Below are 22,044 nucleotides of genomic sequence, written 5' to 3' on the forward strand. Positions count from 1 at the left end.
TTCTGTGGTTGGTTTTCTTTTGTAATACTTGTCTTGGGTCAAGAGAAACTATGAATACGTTGAAATTAAGGATCTTAATCCATGTTATGAAATTCACACGTTATTGTTTCTATAAATGGGTTCGTATGTAATATATTTTTTGGGTCGATAAAAAATTGAAATGTATTCTTATTTTGTTTCAGCCTCTTTTTTTTAGAAACAAATTACAAAGTTTATATGGATACAGTAAATTATTTTTCCTCAAGTATTAGTCTTTGAAATTGCAATACATTTTCTTTTAATATTTAATATCCAATTCAAGAGGAAGTTCTACGAAAATTCTTTTAAATGCTCACCGGTTAGTATTGTCGCAAAAGATGATTTAGCAAGTAATTATCATAATTTAATATATTAATGGAAATTTTCGGTGAGATTTGACTATGATAGATAGATTGGATGAACTTTAAATTACTGATTTTATTTTAAATTGACAAATACACTCACTAAAATAAGGATATTGATAGAAAGAATAGAGAACTACAGAAAAGAAAAAAAAAACAATTTACTTTTACATAATGTAGTGTGCAATTGGATTTAATTAAAAAAAAACTGAACTTGATTGAAAATAATATGATAAAGATAACACAGCAAGCACATATATTTTTGTCAGTTTTAAGAATGAAAAGAAGAAGAAAAAAATGAGTTAAGTACTTAATTAGTTAAATTTTATTTTTTGAATATTTGATCAAATAAAGTCACTTATATTTTTTACTTTAAACTTTGAAAACCTGTAACTCATAATTCTGTTTGGAGCATTGTAAATACTTAATAGTTCTTTTTAGTGAGAATAGCATATACACTAATTATGTAAAGTCACAACAATAATTACTTTTACGAGCATTTAACAGTTTTTTTTTTACCTTAACGGTTACAGAGAAATTATTACTTTCTACTTTATATAACCTTCCTTTCTACAAAACTTAATATAATCTTTTAACATGCAATTTTTTAAATTCTAAGGAAACAACTTAGAAACATCTTCAAGAAAATGTTACAAATAATACATCTGAACTAAAACATCTTATCAATAAATGAATTGAATTTCAGTTTTAAATTTTGTATGTTTAAGTAATAAATAGGTATTGAGATAGTTTAATTTGGTATATTTACCGATACAATATATAACAAGATAAAGAAAAAACTAACATCCTGTACACACCTATGTATATAAGATGGATAGAGAATTTATCAATTGTCAATTGTAACGTAGAGAATTACAGTATTAACAAAGCTGCAGAAAAAACCGCCACTTTGGCTGAGACTGGCTTACATTAATTATATAATAATTGTCAAATTATTAGTTGACACAGAGAAAATGCAATACGAAGATTGTTATCCAAAACAGTATATAGTAAATGAGAAGGATAATTAAACATTTGACTTTGAAGTCATAAAGACTTGGTCGATATCAATTCAACTGTATACTTAATGGAGATGCCAACCTGTGTTATAAAGTCAAAAAACAAAAAAAAAAATCAGAAGAAAGGACTATTTCTGAATGCTTCTGATCTTAAAAAGAAAGGTCCATTAAATAGGGTCTTTTCTTTCCTACAACAACATGACAATATCATGTTAGTAAGCAATGAGTGAATTCAATCCCAAAAAAAGAAAAAATATATCATCAGAGCTGTAATGCCAAATTAGGCTGCAACTGAGAACCAGCCTCCACATTGGAACTACTGGGTGAATTTGTAGTTCCAATCCTTCCATTCAAGTCATTAGAAAGTGCAAAAGACTTCTGTTTAGTGGGAACTTCCAAACCCTGCCAAGATGATTTTCCAGCAATTCCTTGAGACCAACTTCGTGGCTCAAACACAGATTCTCGGGCCAATAAATTACCAGATTCTAGTTGACTTGATTTGCTCCCATACTGTCCCATAAGAGAAGGATTAGTATTTGTCTGCGCAATGCGGTTGCTTATGGGATCCATTGGAGGAGCAACCCCAGCACTCGGAGACCCAGTTAGGTCAGCAAGTTTTACCATCTTCATTTGTGGTGAAAAATTATAACCTAACCAATCATGTGAGCCAATATCATCAGAGTGCGGCATGGATTCCTGCTGAATCTTCACAGGAGTTATGGACTCAGATCCACCAGCAATGTTGATTGCCGGATTCAATTCTTTTTGATAATTATTTATAACCATGTCAACACTTTGCAAGCAGGGTCTATTTGCAAGGGGAAGAAGTGATCCAGATGGAGAAGAAAATCTACTTTTACAATCCTCTACTACGGGAGGGTCTGAAGTTCTACCCTCATCACAAACTGGGAAGTGTTGTTTCTGTGACCCGTCTTCTTCACTTACCCATCCAGGACCAAATTCATGTCCTGTAGGCAAAACACTGCTGATTTTACTTGCAGCAATCTTCCAAACAACAGGACCAAGGTCTGCAGCAAAATGGGCTAGACTTCTTGCATAACTATGCTTCATGTGTATACCTACCTGATTTATACAAAAAGAGGCGGACGTCAATTTTGTGGCCAAATAAAAAGCCTTTTTGAATTTGACTGAGCATGTAAGTATCATGATTCAAAAGCGAGAAAAGAGTAAAAATCAAAAAAAAAAAACACAGAAGTCCGTACAGCAAGAAGCTGTTTGACTTCATCTTCAACTGTGGTCAACAGCGGTCCTTCATTTCCTGAAGTCACTGGTATTTTGTAAGAATCGCGCCTGGTCTCATCAACTGCAAACTGCTTCTTTCCATATCTTAACACAGCTTTTACAACAGAAGCTGCAAACAAAGACATAATTAATTGAATAACTCCAATTAAATGATGGGTGCATTTGTTTGTCCCTACTATTAATAGAGAAGTTATGGAACAATGGGAAAGTGTAGATATAGGCAGTGACCTGGAAATTCATTCTCCCATTCAGGCCAGCCACTATACCCTCCACTGTTAAAAGTGTTGTTGTAGGCCCTAGTAGATGAATCTGTAGGCTGAAATTTGCTTGGTCCTTTCCTAAGATTATAACCGTTGGAGCCACTAGCAATGTCCCCGCCAGAAGCAAGAGTTGCATCAGAAGAAGATTCAGGACCAACGCGCTCAGCAGGAGGCATACCCAGTGACTTTCTTGAGGGCTTGCCTGGTGGCCTTCCTCTCTGCACAACTTTGGGCTGCGGTTCACTATCATCACTATCTTGTCTAAGATTCTCAAAGTCCTTCCTTGCGATATCTTGCATGGCTCGGGCCTAAGAAAAAGTAAAAATATTTACCTTTAACAGACACTAGACAAATACTAAAAAGGGATGGAAACAATTTAGTTTGGTTAAAAACTTCACCAAACCTGTCGATGGTAAATGGTATCTGATGAATTATATTGCATTGCATTAGAGCAAATCAAGAACACATCTTTCTGCAAGAATGAAGCAACAGTATTTCAAAATTGTATCAGACTAACAAGAAATACTCTCCTCAATGATCAAAGTAGTACATGGAACCCAAACCATCCACTAAATAGCCCACCCAAACTAACACAACAGTGAGTTGCATAATTAGTGAAGATATGCCACGATCACCAGAAATTTAAAGTTAACCCAAATCAGACATATCAGAGAATCTAAAACAGGGCAGCATTGTCAAGAAAAATCCATCGATCATACGAATGCATGGGTTTAATAGATAACAAGCAATCACAGACCAAGAATTACATACTGCACTGCACATGACATATCAGGAATAACCGTCCTTAATAAAACTCGAGCATGCCAACGATGTAACAAATTATCAGTTTGTCATATATGTTGGTTTCCCACATGAAACTTTTTTTAAATCTTACATCCAGCACTAGTTTCAAAACACTTAGTAGTTACATTAACCTTCTACATAACTGTCAAGCATGCATTAACCATAATTAAGAAGCATTAATCTAGTTAAATTTCAGGTGTCCTGTCATGGTGTTCATAAACACTCGAAGCAGAAAATATAGTAGCATTAGTTACTTAGCAAGAATCAAGAAATCAGCACTGCATGCAACATTGTGTGAAAGTTATGCTTCTTCGTTTCAAGGACTTTGTTATTCATAGATAAACACTACAGAAAAAAAAAAACGAAAATCACGTAATAGAATGCCCTGGGACTTCTGACCCAGAAGCAAATCACATAAGAATCTGTCCAGTAAGAAAGTTAGAAGAGCTTTTGAGAGTTGCTACAGAAAATAGTAGCACCAACCTCAAAATCTTCCAAGTCGGTATACAGTCCCTCATCCAATTTCTTTCTCACAGTTCCAAAATCCATCGGGTGCTTAATGATGTCATGATAATCAGGAAGCTGCAGCAACAAGGTTAAGGTGCTGAGCATTCAAACAGTGAGAAATCAATTGCAAGTACTCTTTTATCATATAAAAAATTGCACCTCTTCAGGATCCACAGGCTCGGAGAACACCCCGTGTGTGTCCTTTCTGCAAGAAGGTTGTGCAGTAAAGAAAGATCAAATACCCAACTTGAAAAAAACAAACAAGGGGGAAAAAGAAAAAAGAAAAGAAAGAAAGAAACAAATAAGACTATAAGAGACACACTTTTGAAGCCTGTCAAGGATAAACAGCAAGAGCTTTTTGTCTGGCAAAGGTGTAGTGGGACCGGACTCCCCCTGCGAACCTGTCAACACATAATATAAAAATCGCCATTAATATTCCCCCACTATACTATATACTAAGTATGCCCCCCTGCCATTGCACCTCCGTTGAGAAATCATTTCATAAAACTCTTCATTTTACACATACCATGTTTACTGTCAGTCGCTTTCGGAACCTTCCCATCCTGCAAGCAAAATCACCCCATCATCAAATACCATAAAAAGACATGTGCGTGTGATTTTGCCACACACAGCCATCCACTTTTTATCCATAGTCCTCCAAAAGAGAATCGAAAATCAACCCCCCCAAAAACAATTACTATTTTTTTTTTTTTAAAAAAAGGCGCAACTCACGAGCAAGCTACTAAGCTATAGAGTCTTGTGCTGAAGGGCAAGGAATAAAAGAGAAAATTAAAAAAATGAATAGCCCCAACAATACTGGGAGAAAAGACAAATTGAAGCTTTTATGCATATCCGTGCATAAACGAAGGCTCGATCTGGCGTACAGCCAATAATGAAAGATTAAAACTAGGGCCAAAAGAAAGAAGAAGCACCCACCAGTGCCAGTACCCCACATAAATTTTCCCCCAAATAATTTAAATTAAATTACACGAAAACTGAAAACCTAAACGGTCAAACCAACAAACACATCCACCGGTTCCGAGTTCCGCGAGTTCACCGCGAATTAAAATAAAAACAAAACAAAAAAAAGGAAACAATATTACGCGCGAATTCCCAAAAGATTATAAAATAAATAGAGAAAATCGGCGTTCTAACACGAAGACCCCACAAATCGGATGCGCGGAAGAGATAGATTGTAATAATGGGTGAGATGAATGGCGAAACGCACCGTTTGGTGGTTGTGTAGCGGGTCAATCTTGCGCCTCTTGGGATCGGAATTGACTGGCTGTGAATTGGGGAATAATGTCGGGTGTTGGAGATGTGAATTGAGCCCGACTAGTAGCTTGTGCTTCTTCTCCTTTCTCTCGTCGTCGTCGTCGTCGTGGGTAGCAGCAACGTTGGTGTTTTTTGAGTGTGAATTTGTGGAATTGGGGTTGTTTTGTCGGTGGTTGTGGTGGTGGTTCTGTTGCTGTTCCTTCTTGAGAGATCGCTTTTGAAGATCCAAAAGAGAGGGTCGTCCCTTCTTCTTCTTCTTCGTCATCGTTTCAGATACCTCGCCCATTGTTTCCTCCTCTTTTCTCGCTCTCCCCAAACAACACACACAAACAAACACGTCCAACACCTTCTCTCTATTCTCCCCTTTTTTAACAAAAACAAAATTTTTTTATTTCTTATTATAATTTTAATAATTCAATTATAAATACATAAAACAAAATATCTATATTCTCCTCCACGCGTGCACCTCACGTGACTACCCACCTTTTCTTCACCTCACACTCTCTTTCTTTCTTCCTACAATAACATTTTTTTTTAACTTAACATCACCACAAACAAACCTATGCTTCTAGTACTCCTCTCTACACTGTCCAAAAACTTTGAGGTTGCAGTTGGAATAACTAACCATCAAATATTGTAACTATTAACTACCCGCTCTTATAAATTTGCTTCTACGTAAATAACTCCTAAAAAAAAACTAAATATGCTTTTTATATGCCACAAAATATATATTTCTTCTTCATAAATTCATATTTATACTTTTATTTTATGGGAACCTTTCCATTTTTGTAAAAATATAAATGTTTTCTTTTAACATTGTATATATGCTTCTTTATGTTGTTTTCCATTTTCCATTCTAATGGAAATATTTTTCTCCTGTCTCTTTTTCACCAACTTTTTTCTAGTTATACGGGTGTTAATATAATTATCCATCACGGTCGAAATATTTATCTAAAATTTTCGATATTTGTATTAAAATTCTGTTTTAATGTGTAATGAATGTTTTTTTTTTTATTTTTGAGATAAAGATCTTTTTTTCTTGGACGAATCAATTGTTTGTCTTTCATTTTTAAATATAGATTTTTTATTAAAAAAAACACAATCTCATATATATATATATATATATATATATATATATATATATTATTTATTTACTGTGTATGTAGGTGTGTATGTAGGAGGGGAAAGATGAAATGAAATATGTGACACTTTCTAATATTACGGCGAAACAACTTAGAATTTATGATTTCAATTTATATAAGTTTAAGCATCACAACGTGTTCCTACCGAATATCGAAGTACCCGCGAACACAAGTTATGTAGGGACCAATAACCTATTAAATGCACACGTCCACCTGCTTTAGCTTCTAAGTACAGGAGCCTAAGTATCTCCTATCTCCTTCCAAGAGCCTGAGTATCTCCTTCCAGGGGCCTGAGTATCTCCTTCCAGGGACCTGAGTATCTCCTTCCGGTGGAGAGTTCCGCTGGCTGGAGGCCTTCTATGTTGTCCACTGCCAAAGTGTCCTCTCCAATTGTGTGGGATAATTTAGGCGGGGAGCCTTCTATGTTGTCCACTGCCGAAGTGTCCTCTCTAGGTGTGTGGGATGATTTAGGCGGGGAGCCTTCTATGTTGCCCACTGCCGAAGTGTCCTCTCTAGGTGTGTCCGAGGATCTGGACAAGGAGCCTTATGTGTTGCCCACTGCTGAAGTGTCCTCTCCAGATGTGTGGGGTGAACTGGGCGGGGAGCCTGCAAAGCCACTTCGACGCTCAAGTTAGATATATGATATAGGCAGTGATAGCAGTAATAATGAACAATATGTTTTACCTCGTGAGCATTGTCTTATATACTACCTGAATGGGCCTGACTTCGTGGGCCTAGGGTTTGTGGTGTCCACTTGCTTTAGGACCCTCCTAATTAACATTTATTAGTCTAAATCTATTAATTTTGCCAACAAGGATATGTACTTCCAACCACCTGTCGTTGTACTTGTATGGAATGTTATTATCCCCTTTATGGTGGTGGATACTTAGGCCTTCATTTATAGTGTGTGGCACATTCAACTTTTTGGTTTGAGACATACTCCTTGGTCCGAGGTCCGAGGTGTCTTCTCCTACTTCCGAGGTGTCTTCTCCTGTCCACCACGTACACTAGTCCCCCAGAGTTAAGACTGTATTGTCGAAGACTGTATTGTCGACACTCTAAATGTGCTTTTAATGATGCTTTTTGGTTTCGATATGCTTTGTTTTGGTATATATTAATAGGCCGATTAATTCCCCTGCTTCTACTTTTGGGATGTTTCACCCTTTTATAGTTCTTCTCAATCGAGTATCCTACGAGGGAGTTGAAGGGCTTTGAGGAGTTTAAGTGGGCTTGGGCCCTTTAATGTGACCTTGCATAGGGAAGTGTGACCGTTGCCACTGTGTAGCCATTGGATCTTCTTAATCTGATGGATGGGGTGAGATTGGCTCTGACTCTTCCTCTCCTATAAATAGCTTTGACCTTCTGGGACCCCTTGTGGTCGTATTTGAAGTTGAGTCGTTGATATCGTGATTTTAGGCAGGTATGTCTTCGTCTTCTTTGTCTGATAGGTCAGCTACCAAGATCCACTCGGATCGTGTTGGGGCATCTTTGGCCTTTCCCTCCACTAGTAGTAGCACAACCTCTTCTGATGAGGAAGGAGTGGTAGGTTCTCCATCCCATTCGGGATACGAGTGGGTTGATAAGGGTGTGCGTGAATACTTTTCAAAGTATCAATCGTCCTCATCCATTCGCAAGTTTGCCGCTGCATACGCGATTTTGGATGAGGATAGTCCGGATGAGGCAGTGTCTTTGGATCAAGTTAGTCGTGCGGATAATGCTTGTGATGGGCGAGGGGGGTATTCTGATGAATTCTTTTTTATGTATTCCGTGTTACTGACAAGCCTGCATGTTCGACTACCTTTCGATGAGTTTACTGTCGGGGTGTTACGCATCTTAAACGTGGCGCCTTCCCAACTTCAACCTAATGCTTGGGCCGCTTTGGAAGCCTTTAAGTTAGTTTGTAGAGCCTTAGGCTTGAAGCCCTCTCCTCCGGTATTTTTGCATTATTATAGTACCCGACCTAAGGAGCTTGTGGGATGGTTATCTCTGTTTGGGCAACCTAGGATAGGTCTCCTAGCCCCTTATTCTTCATCCTTTAAAAGTTATAAAAATACCTTTTTTAGAGTGGTGGTGAATCCTCCTGGTCGACCTTATTTCTTTGACGGTGATGTTCCTAAATTTCCTTTCTATTGGGCACGTAATCCACTGCACTATGATAAGTGGCTTCAGACTATGTTGTCTGCTGAGGATTGTGAGATCCTTAACTTGCTAGATTCCCTTCCTCGAAGGCTTCCTACTAAGCGTATTGTGGCTATATTGAATTCTCCTCGTCCCCGCGGGGATATGTTGGGTATGTGTCAACTTTTCTTGCTTTATGTTATAATGTTAACTTATCTTACTTTGCGTTTGTTGTTGCCAACTTTGATGGCTTCGCATGAGGGTGTGGGTGCTCGTCGAAAGAGTCGTTTTCAACTACTTCGCGAGAAAGTGAATGCTCGCAAGAAGGATGAAGATGCTCTTGTGGGCTCTAGTTCGGGTGCAGCTGGGAGGAATAGTGTAGGTGGGGTACTCCTCGACCTCCACCTGCTGCAGAAAAGAAGAGGAAGAAGACTTCCCAGAAAGGTGAGAGCTCGTCTCGACATTCCTCTCCTAAGTGTAGTCGAGTATCAAAAGTCATTGCTTATACTCGTTTGATGGGGACTGAGATGCAAATTTATGATGGCATGAGTATTACCATTTCCCAGCAGGAGGATGATATTATTGCCCACTCTCCCTTGCCTATCTTGATGAAGGCCTTCGCTGAATATCAGTCTCGAGCATTAGTGATTGGGAGGCATATAGGTCACGAGCTAGACAAATCAAGCCATGTGGAAGAGCTTGAAACGGAGGTATCGTCACTGAAGGTCGAGAAAGAAAACCTAATGTCTGAGGTGAGCAATTTGCGGAGCCAGCTGAGCCAAGCTCTCAATGAGAAGAAGTCTTAGAAGAATCGTTGTCTGGAGACCAAGGAAAAGGGGAAAAAGACCCTCGAAGAGATTGCTGCATCCAAACGTGTGGTGGAGGAGCTGAAGATTACTAATGCTGAACTGGATAAGGAGTTGTGGGAGTTACAAGAAAGCGTGATTAAAGAACATGAATTGGGTTTCAAGAAGGCATTGCGGCAGGCTGCTCTTCTGTTTAGCGTGCCTGCAAATGATCAACGTTTTGATGTTGGTAAGGACGTGTATTAGAAGTCTTTGGTTCGACTTGAGGATATTCCCCCTTGTCCTGAACATGCCGAGGATACTCCCTGTAGGGAAGATCGCGAGGGTGTTGATGTAGATGGGGCTGAGGGAAGAGACTAGGTTGTTAGCTTGACAAATGTTTTTTTGTGTTGTCGTTGGCTTTGTAAGCCCTTTTTTGACCGAATGGTGTGTAGCTTTTGGAATGTGTTTGTATAGGATTAGGTTTAACTTATGGTGGTTAAGTATACCCGGCCTATCTTGGTTAAACATCGTTGGATTGCCAAAGACGTCTCCGCTGATTGCTTGTATCACCTACTAAGTATTTTTGCAGTATGCGTTGATGAGAGAGTGAGGTTGTTATTCATGGCTGTAGTTTGCAGAGTTTGTATCCTTTTTGTTATCGCGAGTCTGTTTACTTCGCTTGATTGTACGACTTATATTGCTTGATTTCTTTGGTATTGGTACTATAGTGGTTGGACCGTAATATCTTAGATTGTCAGTGATTATTTTTGTTCGCGTACACGTTGTGGTGTGTGTAATTGACTTTGTGTGGGAAAGGTGTTATACTAGGGTCCTTCTAGGCAGATAGTCTTGATAAGTTTTCCTTAATCAAGAAATAAGGTTTTGAAAGATTCCACCTTGGTTGACAGGTTGTATCAACAAGTACTTGTGAGAGATAAGGTTTTAGGAGAGATCCTGAGTCGACCTGGGTTGATTGATTGTATCCACAAGGACTTGTGAGTTATGGGGTCTTAGGAGAGACCCTGAGTCGACCTTGGTTGATAGGTTGTATCAACAAGAACTTGTGAGATATGGGGTCTTAGGAGAGACCCTAAGTCGACCTTGGTTCATATGTTGTATCAACAAGAACTCGTGAGATATGGGGTCTTAGGAGAGACCCTGAGTCGACCTTGATTGATAGGTTGTATCAACAGGGACTTGTGAGATATGGGGTCTTAGGAGAGACCCTGAGTCGACCTTGGTTGATAGGTTGTATCAACAGGGACTTGTGAGATATGGGGTCTTAGGAGAGACCTGAGTCGACCTTGATTGATAGGTTGTATCAACAGGGACTTGTGAGATATGGGGTCTTAGGAGAGACCCTGAGTCGACCTTGGTTGATAGGTTGTATCAACAGGGACTTGTGAGATATGGGGTCTTAGGAGAGACCCTGAGTCGACCTTGATTGATAGGTTGTATCAACAGGGACTTGTGAGATATGGGGTCTTAGGAGAGACCCTGAGTCGACCTTGGTTGATAGGTTGTATCAACATGGACTTGTGAGATGTGGGGTCTTAGGAGAGACCTTGAGCCGACCTTGGTTGATAGGTTGTATCAACAGGGACTTTTGCAGGGAGGGGGTATATATGGAGATATTAAGATAAAAAATGTAGTGATGACAAAGTATTTTAAAAGATCGGAGTAGGAAAGAGTACCTCTAGTTGCAAAGTTTAGCTGTAATAAAACTTTAAATGAGTCACATTCCATGTCCTGGGACCTGGCTCGCCAAAAATATATTCCAACTTGTATGCTCCTTTTCCAACATCTGCAAGCATCCGGAAAGGGCATTGCCAATTCGCGAAGAACTTTTCATCTGTTTGCCTTGCATCACTATTCATTCTTCAAACCAAGTCACCTAGGTGGAACTTCCTTGGTTTGACCTTAGAGTTGTATCTTCGTGACATGCTTTGTTTTGCAGCTGCATATTGGATTCCTTTAACTCTTCCATTCGCATGTATTTTGCCGCTCTTTGCCTTAACTCAACCATACTAGTTGTTGGTCTTTTACACAGACTATCGGCAAAGGGTCTGCTTCTTAGTGCGTTAATCATCTGATGCAGGGCTATCTCTGGGCTCAAGTTATTGATGCTGAGGGCTAGCTTGCCGAGGCGCTCCATGAACGCTCTCAATGATTCCCCTGCCTCTTGCCATATGTTGATGAATGCTAGAGAGGTGAGATCGTGTGGTTTTTGACGTAGCGAATTGCGCTCCAAACTGGTATGATAAGGTGTCGAAATAATCTACGAAGAATGGGGCAAGACGAGTGAACCAACTGAAGGAAGCACCCTTGAGGGATGTTGGAAAGACTTTGCAAAAAATTGTATCATCAGATGTGTAGAGTCCGATCTGGGTTAAGTACACATGTATATGCTCATATGGGTCGGTGGTTCCATCGTATCTGTCCATGGTCAAGGACTTCCATCCTCAGGGCAAGGGTGTTTCGATTATGCCATCCACAAAGGGGTGCTTATGCGCGCCCCGCCGTGGTGCCACGATATTTATTGTGCCTTCCCTAGGGGTATGAGTGTTGTGTGCGTTTTCTCCTGTTGTTTCCATATGTGTAGGCAGGGAAGTAACATGAGTCTTGCTTGGATGTTGTTGATCACCCTAACCCTCTGCATTTTCAAGCTTTCGTTTAATTCTAACATTCTCTTCTCGCAATTCAACTATCTCTTGTTGTATGGCTAAAATAACTGCCATCTGACTGCTCCCTGTTATTGCTTGGATGTTCTCGGTTGTTAGTACATCGGGGTCGTTACTTGTCATGTTTCTTGTGGACACCATGTGCACTAATTTGCCTCGACCCCACGGTGGGCGCCAAATGTTCCTACCGAATACCGAAGTACCCGCGAACACAAGTTATGTAGGGACCAATAACCTATTAAATGCACACGTCCACCTGCTTCAGCTTCTAAGTACAGGAGCCTAAGTATCTCCTATCTCCTTCCAAGAGCCTGAGTATCTCCTTCCAGGGGCCTGAGTATCTCCTTCCAGGGACCTGAGTATCTCCTTCCGGTGGAGAGTTCCGCTGGCTGGAGGCCTTCTATGTTGTCCACTGCCGAAGTGTCCTCTCCAATTGTGTGGGATAATTTAGGCGGGGAGCCTTCTATGTTGCCCACTGCCGAAGTGTCCTCTCTAGGTGTGTGGGATGATTTAGGCGGGGAGCCTTCTATGTTGCCCACTGCCGAAGTGTCCTCTCTAGGTGTGTGCGAGGATCTGGACAAGGAACCTTATGTGTTGCCCACTGCTGAAGTGTCCTCTCCAGATGTGTGAGGTGAACTGGGCGGGGAGCCTGCAAAGCCACTCCGACGCTCAAGTTAGATATATGATATAGGCAGTGATAGCAGTAATAATGAACAATATGGTTTACCTCGTGAGCATTGTCTTATATACTACCTGAATGGGCCTGACTTCGTGGGCCTGGGGTTTGTGGTGTCCACTTGCTTTAGGACCCTCCTAATTAACATTTATTAGTCTAAATCTATTAATTTTGCCAACAAGGATATGTACTTCCAACCACCTGTCGTTGTACTTGTATGGAATGTTATTATCCCCTTTATGGTGGTGGATACTTAGGCCTTCATTTATAGTGTGTGGCACATTCAACTTTTTGGTTTGAGACATACTCCTTGGTCCGAAGTCCGAGGTGTCTTCTCCTACTTCTGAGGTGTCTTCTCCTGTCCACCACGTACACAACGAGTTATATATTAGCTAGCAATGTTTTAATACCTTTCAAAACCTCAAATTTTGTACAAATTACATTTAGTAAGTTTCTTTCATCTTTGTAGAATTACTATTTTATTCTCATATTTTTTATTGTTTTTTTTATTTTTGTATTGTATAATATATTAAACTTTTAAGGTGGAAAACTATTTTTTTTTAATCCATGTGTTTTATTTAATAAATCTTATGATATTTTTTTATGGTAAAAAAAATTACAAATATATCTTTTTAAAGTATTATTTTTAAAATTTGTTACGTAATTACAGGAAAAGATTAAATTTAATTTTGTATTTAAACCCATTATAGGAAAAAAATGTTTTTTTCGTCATTAACTAAAATAATATTTATTATAAAAAGGTTATAATTAATTAGATTGTAATTTAAACTTTTGGACGCTATTAGAGAAAAATGATATTTCTTATAAAAAATTGTAATTATTTAAAATGTAATTAATTAGTGCTTTGTTTTGAATTATAAATTATTCAATTTTAATTGATTAAAATTTATATTATTAGATTAAATTAATTAATATATTATTTAGAGTAAATTTTGATTGAATATAAAAATTTATATTAATCATTAATAGAATTAAATTTAAAATATTATAAATTTGTTATTTATAAATTGTATTAGATAATTATGGTAAAAGTAAATATAATGAATATAAAAATGTATAAATTATTGGGATTTAAGTTTGAAAATTATGATAAAAATTTAATATTTATTGTTTTGTTTATTTTAATTTATTTCTGACCAGATTTCTGAAAACACTGTCCTACATGCATTGGGGGTGATAATAGAGATTTAAGTTTGAAAATTATAATAAATATTTAATATTTCTTGTTTTGATTATTTTAATTTATTTCTGACAGATTCCTGAGAACACATGTTGTCTTCCTATATCCTACATGCATTGGTGGTGATAGAGGTTAGTTTTTAAATATTGAATAGTTTATTTAAAAACAAAAACAGTTGTCCTCTACATGCATTGGTGGTGGTAGAGGTTGGCTTTAAAATATTGAATGTTTTTTTTAAATGGTTGAGATGGGTTGATGTTGTTTATTTATGTTTAGAAGAGGGTGATTCCTGGTTGTCATCTTCAGAGAGTTTGTCTTGCTTTGTTTGATTATTTTGTGAATCCAATTAAGTTTTGTTATTGTTAAGTCCTCAAAATTGAAGTTGTCCCAATTGGGTTTTGTTTTAAAAAATTTGTTCCAATTTGGTCATTATTGTTAGGGTATAACTCACTTAATTATGTGCCAGTGCCACTACCACCTTCTGGGTTTTTTGTTTTTTGTTTTAATTTATTTTTAACTTTTTTTTCTTAAATAACAACTGACACATGTCAAATTAGGGTTTTGCCACGTGTTAGTTTGTGTGTTTTTTTATTATAAAAAATTGCCTTGTGTCAATTGTTTATGTAAAAAATATCAATTTGATCCATATATTTGTATTTTATCTCAATTTAGTCCTAATTTTGTATGGTAAAAATAATTACAAATACATCATTTTAAAATTTATTACATAATTACGGGAAAAGATTAAGGTTATAATTAATTAGATCGTAATTTAAACTTTTTTAAGAGAAAAATGATATTTATTATAAAAATTGTAATTATTTAAAATGTAATTAATTAGTACTTTGTTTTGAATTATAAATTATTCAATTTTATTTAATTAAAATTTATATTATTAGATTAAATTAATTAATATATTATTTAGATTAAATTTTGATTGAATATAAAAAATTTATATTAACCATTAATAGAATTAAAGTTAAAATATTATAAATTTGTTATTTATAAATTGTATTAGATAATTATGGTAGAAGTAAATATAATGAATATAAAATGTATAAATTATTGAGATTTAAGTTTGAAAATTATGATAAATATTTAATATTTATTGTTTTGTTTATTTTAATTTATTTATGACCATGTTCCTAAAAATACAGATTGTCTTTCTATATGCATTGGTTGTGATAATAGGGATTTAAGTTTGAAAATTATGATAAATATTTAATATTTTTTGTTTTGTTTATTTTAATTTGTTTCTAACTAGATTCCTGAAAACACAGGTTGTCTTTCTACATGCATTGGTGGTGGTAGATGTTAGCTTTTAAATATTTAATAGTTTATTGAAAAAATACAGCTGTCCTCCTACATGCATTGGTGGTGGTAGAGGTTGGCTTTAAAACATTGAATGTTTTATTTTAAATGGTTTAGAGGGGTTGATGGTTGTTTATTTATGTTTAGAGGAGGGTGATTCCTAGTTGCCTTCTTCAGAGAGTTTGTCTTGCTTGGTTTGATTATTTCCTGAATCCAGTTAAGTTTTTGTATTGTTAAGTCCTAAGATTTAAGTTGTCACAATTGGGTCTTGTTTTGAAAATTTTGTTCCAATTTTGTCATTATTGTTAGGGCATCACTGACTTAACTATGTGCCACTATCAACTTCTGATTTTTTTTATTTTAATTTATTTTTAACTTTTGTTTTCTTAATAAAATAACTGACACATGTCAAATTAAGATTTTGTCACATGTTATTTTTTTTACTTTTTTTTTTATAAAAAAATTGTCATGTATCAATTATTTATGTAAAAAATTTCAATTTGATCCCTATATTTGTATTTTGTCTCAAATTAGTCCTAATTTTTTTTAAGTGGAGTAATTTCACCCCTCCCAATTTGAAACTGAGTTTAACTTTTAAATAAAAATTATAATGATATTTTTATTATAATAGATATTTTTAACCAAATTAAGTTTATTTATAGATAACTTTATAAATTGAGTCAATAACAATTACAAACATTTAAATTTTACATTTGAATTTTGTAATTGTTTTTAAATTTTACATTTAAATTTAAAAAGTTGTCTAAGAATTATTAAAACAAATTCTAAATAAAGTTCAATGCATAATTTAAATTTAAATAAATTTAATTTAGTTAAAAATTAAAAATATCATTATAATATTTATATAAAAGTTAAATTTGATCTCAATTAGGAAGGGATACAATTACTCCAGTTTAAAAAGAAATTAAGAATAAATTAAGACAAAATAACAAATATACCAAATCAAAATTTTTCACATAAACAATTGACATAAGACAAAACCATAATTTGACCCATGACATTTTTTTTGTTTTTTTGTAATTGAAAAATAAATCAAAAAAATTACAAGGTGACGTGTGGCATAATCCTAATTTGACACATGTCAATTGTTTTTTTTAAAGTAAAAAAAAAAAATGAACTAACATGCTACGCTGAGTTAACATGGTCACTGGTGTCCTAATTGAAATGACCAACTTGGAACAAAAATTCAAAAATAAAGCTCAATTGGGATGATTTAAAATCTAAGGAGTAATTGAGTTTTTTTAACGAAAACATGACCTTATGAAGGATTAAACCTTTTTTATCTATCACATATATCACATCACTCACTACTTCTCATAAACTTTTCTCTCATTTCTTTTCAGATCTTATCATATTTTTCTTAATTCAAACAAGTCAACTTCACATTTCTTTCACCTTAAATTCAGCCAAATCCTAAACAAACACACGATTAAAGAGAGGAAGATAATATAAATATATTATATTAGATATAAATGATTTTTTTAATTGAATTTTATAATTAGAAATTACAAGTTTTAATTTTAGATTTTAATTAAAAATTATTTATGTATCAATCAATCAATATTCTAAATAAATAATGAGAGAAAATTTATGATATTAGGAACGACAAAATATATTTTACCAAATATCTAATAATAATCTTAACAAAATAAAGAAAGAGTTTGCCCCACTAACCTTTATGTAGAAATCTGCCGCTAAATATATGTATATAATATGTGTGTTTACACGTGCTTTTATTATATTTTTATATATTTAATGATTTGGATTAATTGTGTTCTTACACTTAAAATGTTTAATTGAATAAAATAACAATAGAATAAGTGAATAATTTATTTATAATTAAATTTTTAAAAAGGAAAAATATGAATATAAGTTGTATGCGTGTTTTTAATTATTTTATTTTTTATTACACTTGTTTATGAATAATTGAATTTACAATTTTTGTACACTAAAATTAACTATCATAATTTTGTACACGTTAACTTAGTAAGTCCGGATATCGAAAATAAAAATTTAAACTATTTCTCTTTCCATTATTAACTATTATATTATATACAATGTCATTAAGATTCAAATTTTCATGCAATAATTTAAAAAAAAATGCAAGATTAGGTTTAAATAATATTTTGGTTCATGTTTTGGTCTAGTTTGTTCAATTTGATCTTGTTTTTTCACATTCAATTTGGTCCATGATTTGATAAATTATGTTCAATTTCCTATTTTTTGTTGACATTGTTTTAATTAGTAATGGCATAAATTACATCCTGATAATGTTCACAACATGTGGCACTGTTCACACTATGATTACACATGTTTTGTTTAAATAAGTTCCTAATTTAGTTAAATTTATTCAATTTAATTTCATGACCTTTCACTGATGTCACCATTGAAGTTGTTGTTCTTAAGCGTGAAGGAACACTCCATCTCCACCACTACACTGCATCTTCTTCACACTTCATAATTTCTTATCTCTTTATTCAAACATTCACTCTCATTTTGTCGTGTTTCACCAAGAGCAAGAAAACCATGTATTTTTGGCATTCACTTTCAAAGTCTTAAACTCAAACTTCTCAAAGCACTACTATAATTCCTCTAACATGTTCTCCACACCTCACTAAACGAATGCAACAAGAAATCTGCTTCATTTGTGCCCAACTTGCAATAAGTGATTGTATTGGTAATTGCAGAGTGGTTATAGTGGTGGTGGTGGTGGTTGTGGGTTCAGTTTGGTGGTGGCAGTGGTTTTAGTGTGGTGGTGGTTGTAGTTATGGTGTTGGTAGTGACAACGACAATGGTGGTGGTGGTGGTGACAGCGACAATGGTGGTGGTGGCAGTGGTGAAGGGTCATGAAATGGAGGGTGAGACTAAATTGAACAAATTTAACTAAATTAGGGATTTATTTGAACAAAACACAAACAATTATATTATTAACAATGTCCACTTGTACATTCTGTCGTTATCAATTTAAATGCGTAAACGGAAATGTCAGAATTGGATATAATTTAGCAAATCAATGATCAACTTCAACGCGCAAAAAATAAAGGACCAAATTAAACAAACAAGAGAAAAACAAGGACCAAAATAATATTTTAACCATAAGACTAACACGCGTAAAGTATTCCTCTAGTTTGACATCTTATATTGCTATTAGCAATTTTTTTAGATTGGTTATTTACAACTTATTTATTATTTTGATAGTCATTGTTTTCTTTGTATCCATAAAAATATATTTAGTGTTTTTTAAATCAATAATTATGTTTGTTTTTGAAGATGAGTTTAGAAGGGTTAGTCTAAGGGGAAAGAAAGGTAAGGGATAGGTAGTTTGGATTATGACAAAAATGGTGAAAAGTTATGAAAAATGAGAGATAAACTTATAAGAGTTAATGAGTTATGTGACGAGTTTAATAGGTTAGAAAATGTTTTAATTAATAAACATAGATTATTACTATTCTACCATTGATTATAAAAGTAATTTAAACTAAAATGTAATTAGTGTAATTATGGGTGACTATATTAATGAAATTAAGTAATCATTTATATATTATTGTCATTACTTTTACTATTAGTATTATTATTGTTGTTGATATTGTTATTGATAACTTTTTCTTCTCTTTCTTCAAAGTACAAGTCTAAAGCACCAACCCACGTGACTAGGGACAACAATGGCCCACTCCATCAGGGACCCAACACCAAACTTCCACTATCATTGTAAGACAAACACCACTACCACCACTACCACCACCATGACAACCTCTTGAACAATACCATCATCACGATAAGAGGACCACCACAAACTCCACGACAACACTTCCACCACAACCCAAACACACCCACCTTAAGACCATAACTACACCATGAAATAACTGCCAACACCAAGACACCACAATAGCCATCATTAAACAATCAACAACCCCCACCACACCAATAATATTGAACACCACCCATAACACAACAACACAAAGATCACAAATGAAACACCAACAAAATTAAAGGAAAATTGATTCTCATTGTTAAGTTGTGGACTTTAAGTATAACTCAAAACACCACAAATATGGCTTTTAAGGTGAGGTTTGCACCCACTTATACTACAAGCTCACCTTATTTTTGGTCGATGTAGGATTACCAACACCCCCTCACGTCGAGGTATATACATCTCTTGCGTGGGACTCGACATTAATGGGTAGTTCGATAAGCTTTAACAAATAACAAATTTTGCTAGGATTGATTTTAACAATGACTCTAATACAATGTTAAGAAGTTTACTAAACCGCACAAAATCAGCTTGTAGGGTGAGATTTGCACATACTTATATTCTACAAACTAGTCTCATCTTTAGCCGATATGGAACTTCCAACACCCATTACAACAAAACTTGTTCTTGGTGCAACTATCATCTTCAAAATAACACAATGAATTGGTTCTTGGCAAACAAGAAAGAGAAGGGAATCAATTCTCTGGATCCAAAATTAATTTTCTCAAGTGTTTGTGCCATTAATCCTTTCTCTCACCACCACATATTTGATTTAAGTCATAACCCTTACCAACCTCCAAGCTACATATATCAATTATGTGTAACTCACGTTGAAAACTTTAAAAACCAATAACCAACACTTTCAAACTAATTTTTCACTGATATCCAAAAGGGACACAAAAGTTTCTTTATTTTTTTGGGATAACTTTTCATCTAATATTTATTTCTACTTAAGTGACTTACTCATACATGCAAGTAAAATCTAAGTATCATAGAGAGAATAAGTTGTATGTATAAGACTATCAATTTTAACTCTTTCACCTTATATCAAACACGATAAAAGTTAAAAATTTAATTGAATTAAAATGTACTGCTTACAAGTAAAAAAGAAATATACATGCACTAAAACCTCATTAACAAACTAAATGATAAAAATTACAAAACAATGAATTATATATAATATTTGTAATATCTAATTATATATGATTTTAATTCTCTAAATTTATTACTGAAAATGTCCTTATCGGTTAACCAACAAATATACTATTTGTGTTTGGATTAGGAAGATGATTTGAGGAAAGATGACCGGATGAATTTGAGAGGTGAAAAAAAAATTGTGGTGTTGTTTAGACTAGGAGAGATATGATGAGATTTGAGATGAAAGTTTATGTATGATGAGTATAATAACTTAAAAAATGCTTTAATGGATAAAATTAGATGATTACCATTTTATCATTAAAAACAAATGTGATATAAATTTAAATTTAAATATAAGTACTGAAAATTATATTAAAAGGAAATTAAAGTTGTTATTTGTAACAAAAATAATTAAAATTGAAAAAAAAAGATATTTGTGGAAATAAATTTCAAATACATTTTCTTAAACTTAATTTAACTAATTTGTAATTAATATATCTTTTAATACCTAATTGAAATGAAATTAAATTCCTAAATAAGGTTATTGAAATTGTGTGTACTAAAATGATTAAATTTAATTATAATAGAATACAAAAGATTTATAAAACTTATTATCAAGTTACGATATATCTGCTTATACCTAAATGGAATTAAATCAGATTCCTAATTAAGGTAATTAAATTTTTATATACTAAAGTAATTAAATTTAATTCTAATAAAATAAAAAAAATGTATCAAACCTAATATCAAGTTATGATTTTTCTTCTGATTAACTAAATTATAAATAAAATAAAATAATATTTATAAAAAATAAAGTAAAATGTATGCAGAAAATATAAGAAAATAATTGTTGATGAATAGGAGAAAAAAGAAGGAGATAAGTAAATAATTTTATAAAAACTTGTAAAAATAACCATTAATTTTTAAAAATTTAACAAATAATTACGTACTAAAGGATAAAGTTGGAATTATGAAATGTGGACACAAAAGAAATAAAGTTGAAATTATATATATAGTTATAGATTCCTATAATTAAGGGTAAAGTTGGAATTATATATATAATTATGAAATTAAGGATAAAGTTGAAATTATATATATAGTTATAGATTCCTATAATTTACCAAAATATTAAAACACGTTATAATAAAATACATGTAAAATTAATACCACCTAAGCATTTATATCTTTATTTATTTATATATATATATATATAACATTTTTATTTATATCTATTCCATTTTTTCCTAAGGTTTTAAAAAAATAAACTTATAAAAACACAACAATCGAGTAATAAAACTTGCTAACAAAATAAATATTAACATACTAAATTAAAAATAGTCACTACATTCCATACACAAACCAAATTACATTAACATACCATGTCAAATTAACCAATTTAAATTAACAACATTTTCAAAATCTACAAAAAAAAAGAGTATAACATCACAACCATGCACTACCTAAAGGACAATTTCAAGCCACCACCTTTCTCAACAATCACACACCAAAATCTACAAGTAAAAAAAAAAAAAAACCACGACCACCATCAACCACACACCATCATCAACAACCTCTATACCCAACAAGTAGCAAGCACACACTTTCAAATAACACAAGACATATCAATTTTGCATAAAAAACATGATATAACAAATATTTTCCAAATTCAAAGACCAAATAATTGATTCAAAACTCCATTCAAACACCATG

General features: G+C 33.9%; 1 protein-coding gene across 1 annotated transcript; it reads right to left on the reverse strand.

Annotated features, from left to right (window-relative positions):
- Window positions 1-1,386: 1,386 nt before the first annotated feature.
- Window positions 1,387-5,864, reverse strand: LOC114164185 (uncharacterized). The gene is made up of 9 exons (XM_028048751.2): window positions 5,462-5,864; window positions 4,760-4,796; window positions 4,556-4,634; window positions 4,393-4,438; window positions 4,210-4,308; window positions 3,326-3,394; window positions 2,891-3,230; window positions 2,623-2,771; window positions 1,387-2,482 (listed from the first exon to the last, which is right to left on the reverse strand). The coding sequence occupies exons 1-9, from the start codon at window positions 5,792-5,794 to the stop codon at window positions 1,661-1,663; spliced, it is 1,974 nt and encodes a 657-aa protein (XP_027904552.1). The 5' UTR covers window positions 5,795-5,864; the 3' UTR covers window positions 1,387-1,660.
- Between the last annotated feature and the right edge of the window lie 16,180 nt (window positions 5,865-22,044).

The sequence above is a fragment of the Vigna unguiculata genome, chromosome 9 (assembly GCF_037176805.1).
Source record: "Vigna unguiculata cultivar grain cowpea cultivar isolate G323 ecotype 2 chromosome 9, ASM3717680v1, whole genome shotgun sequence".
Classification (NCBI taxonomy): Eukaryota; Viridiplantae; Streptophyta; class Magnoliopsida; order Fabales; family Fabaceae; genus Vigna; species Vigna unguiculata.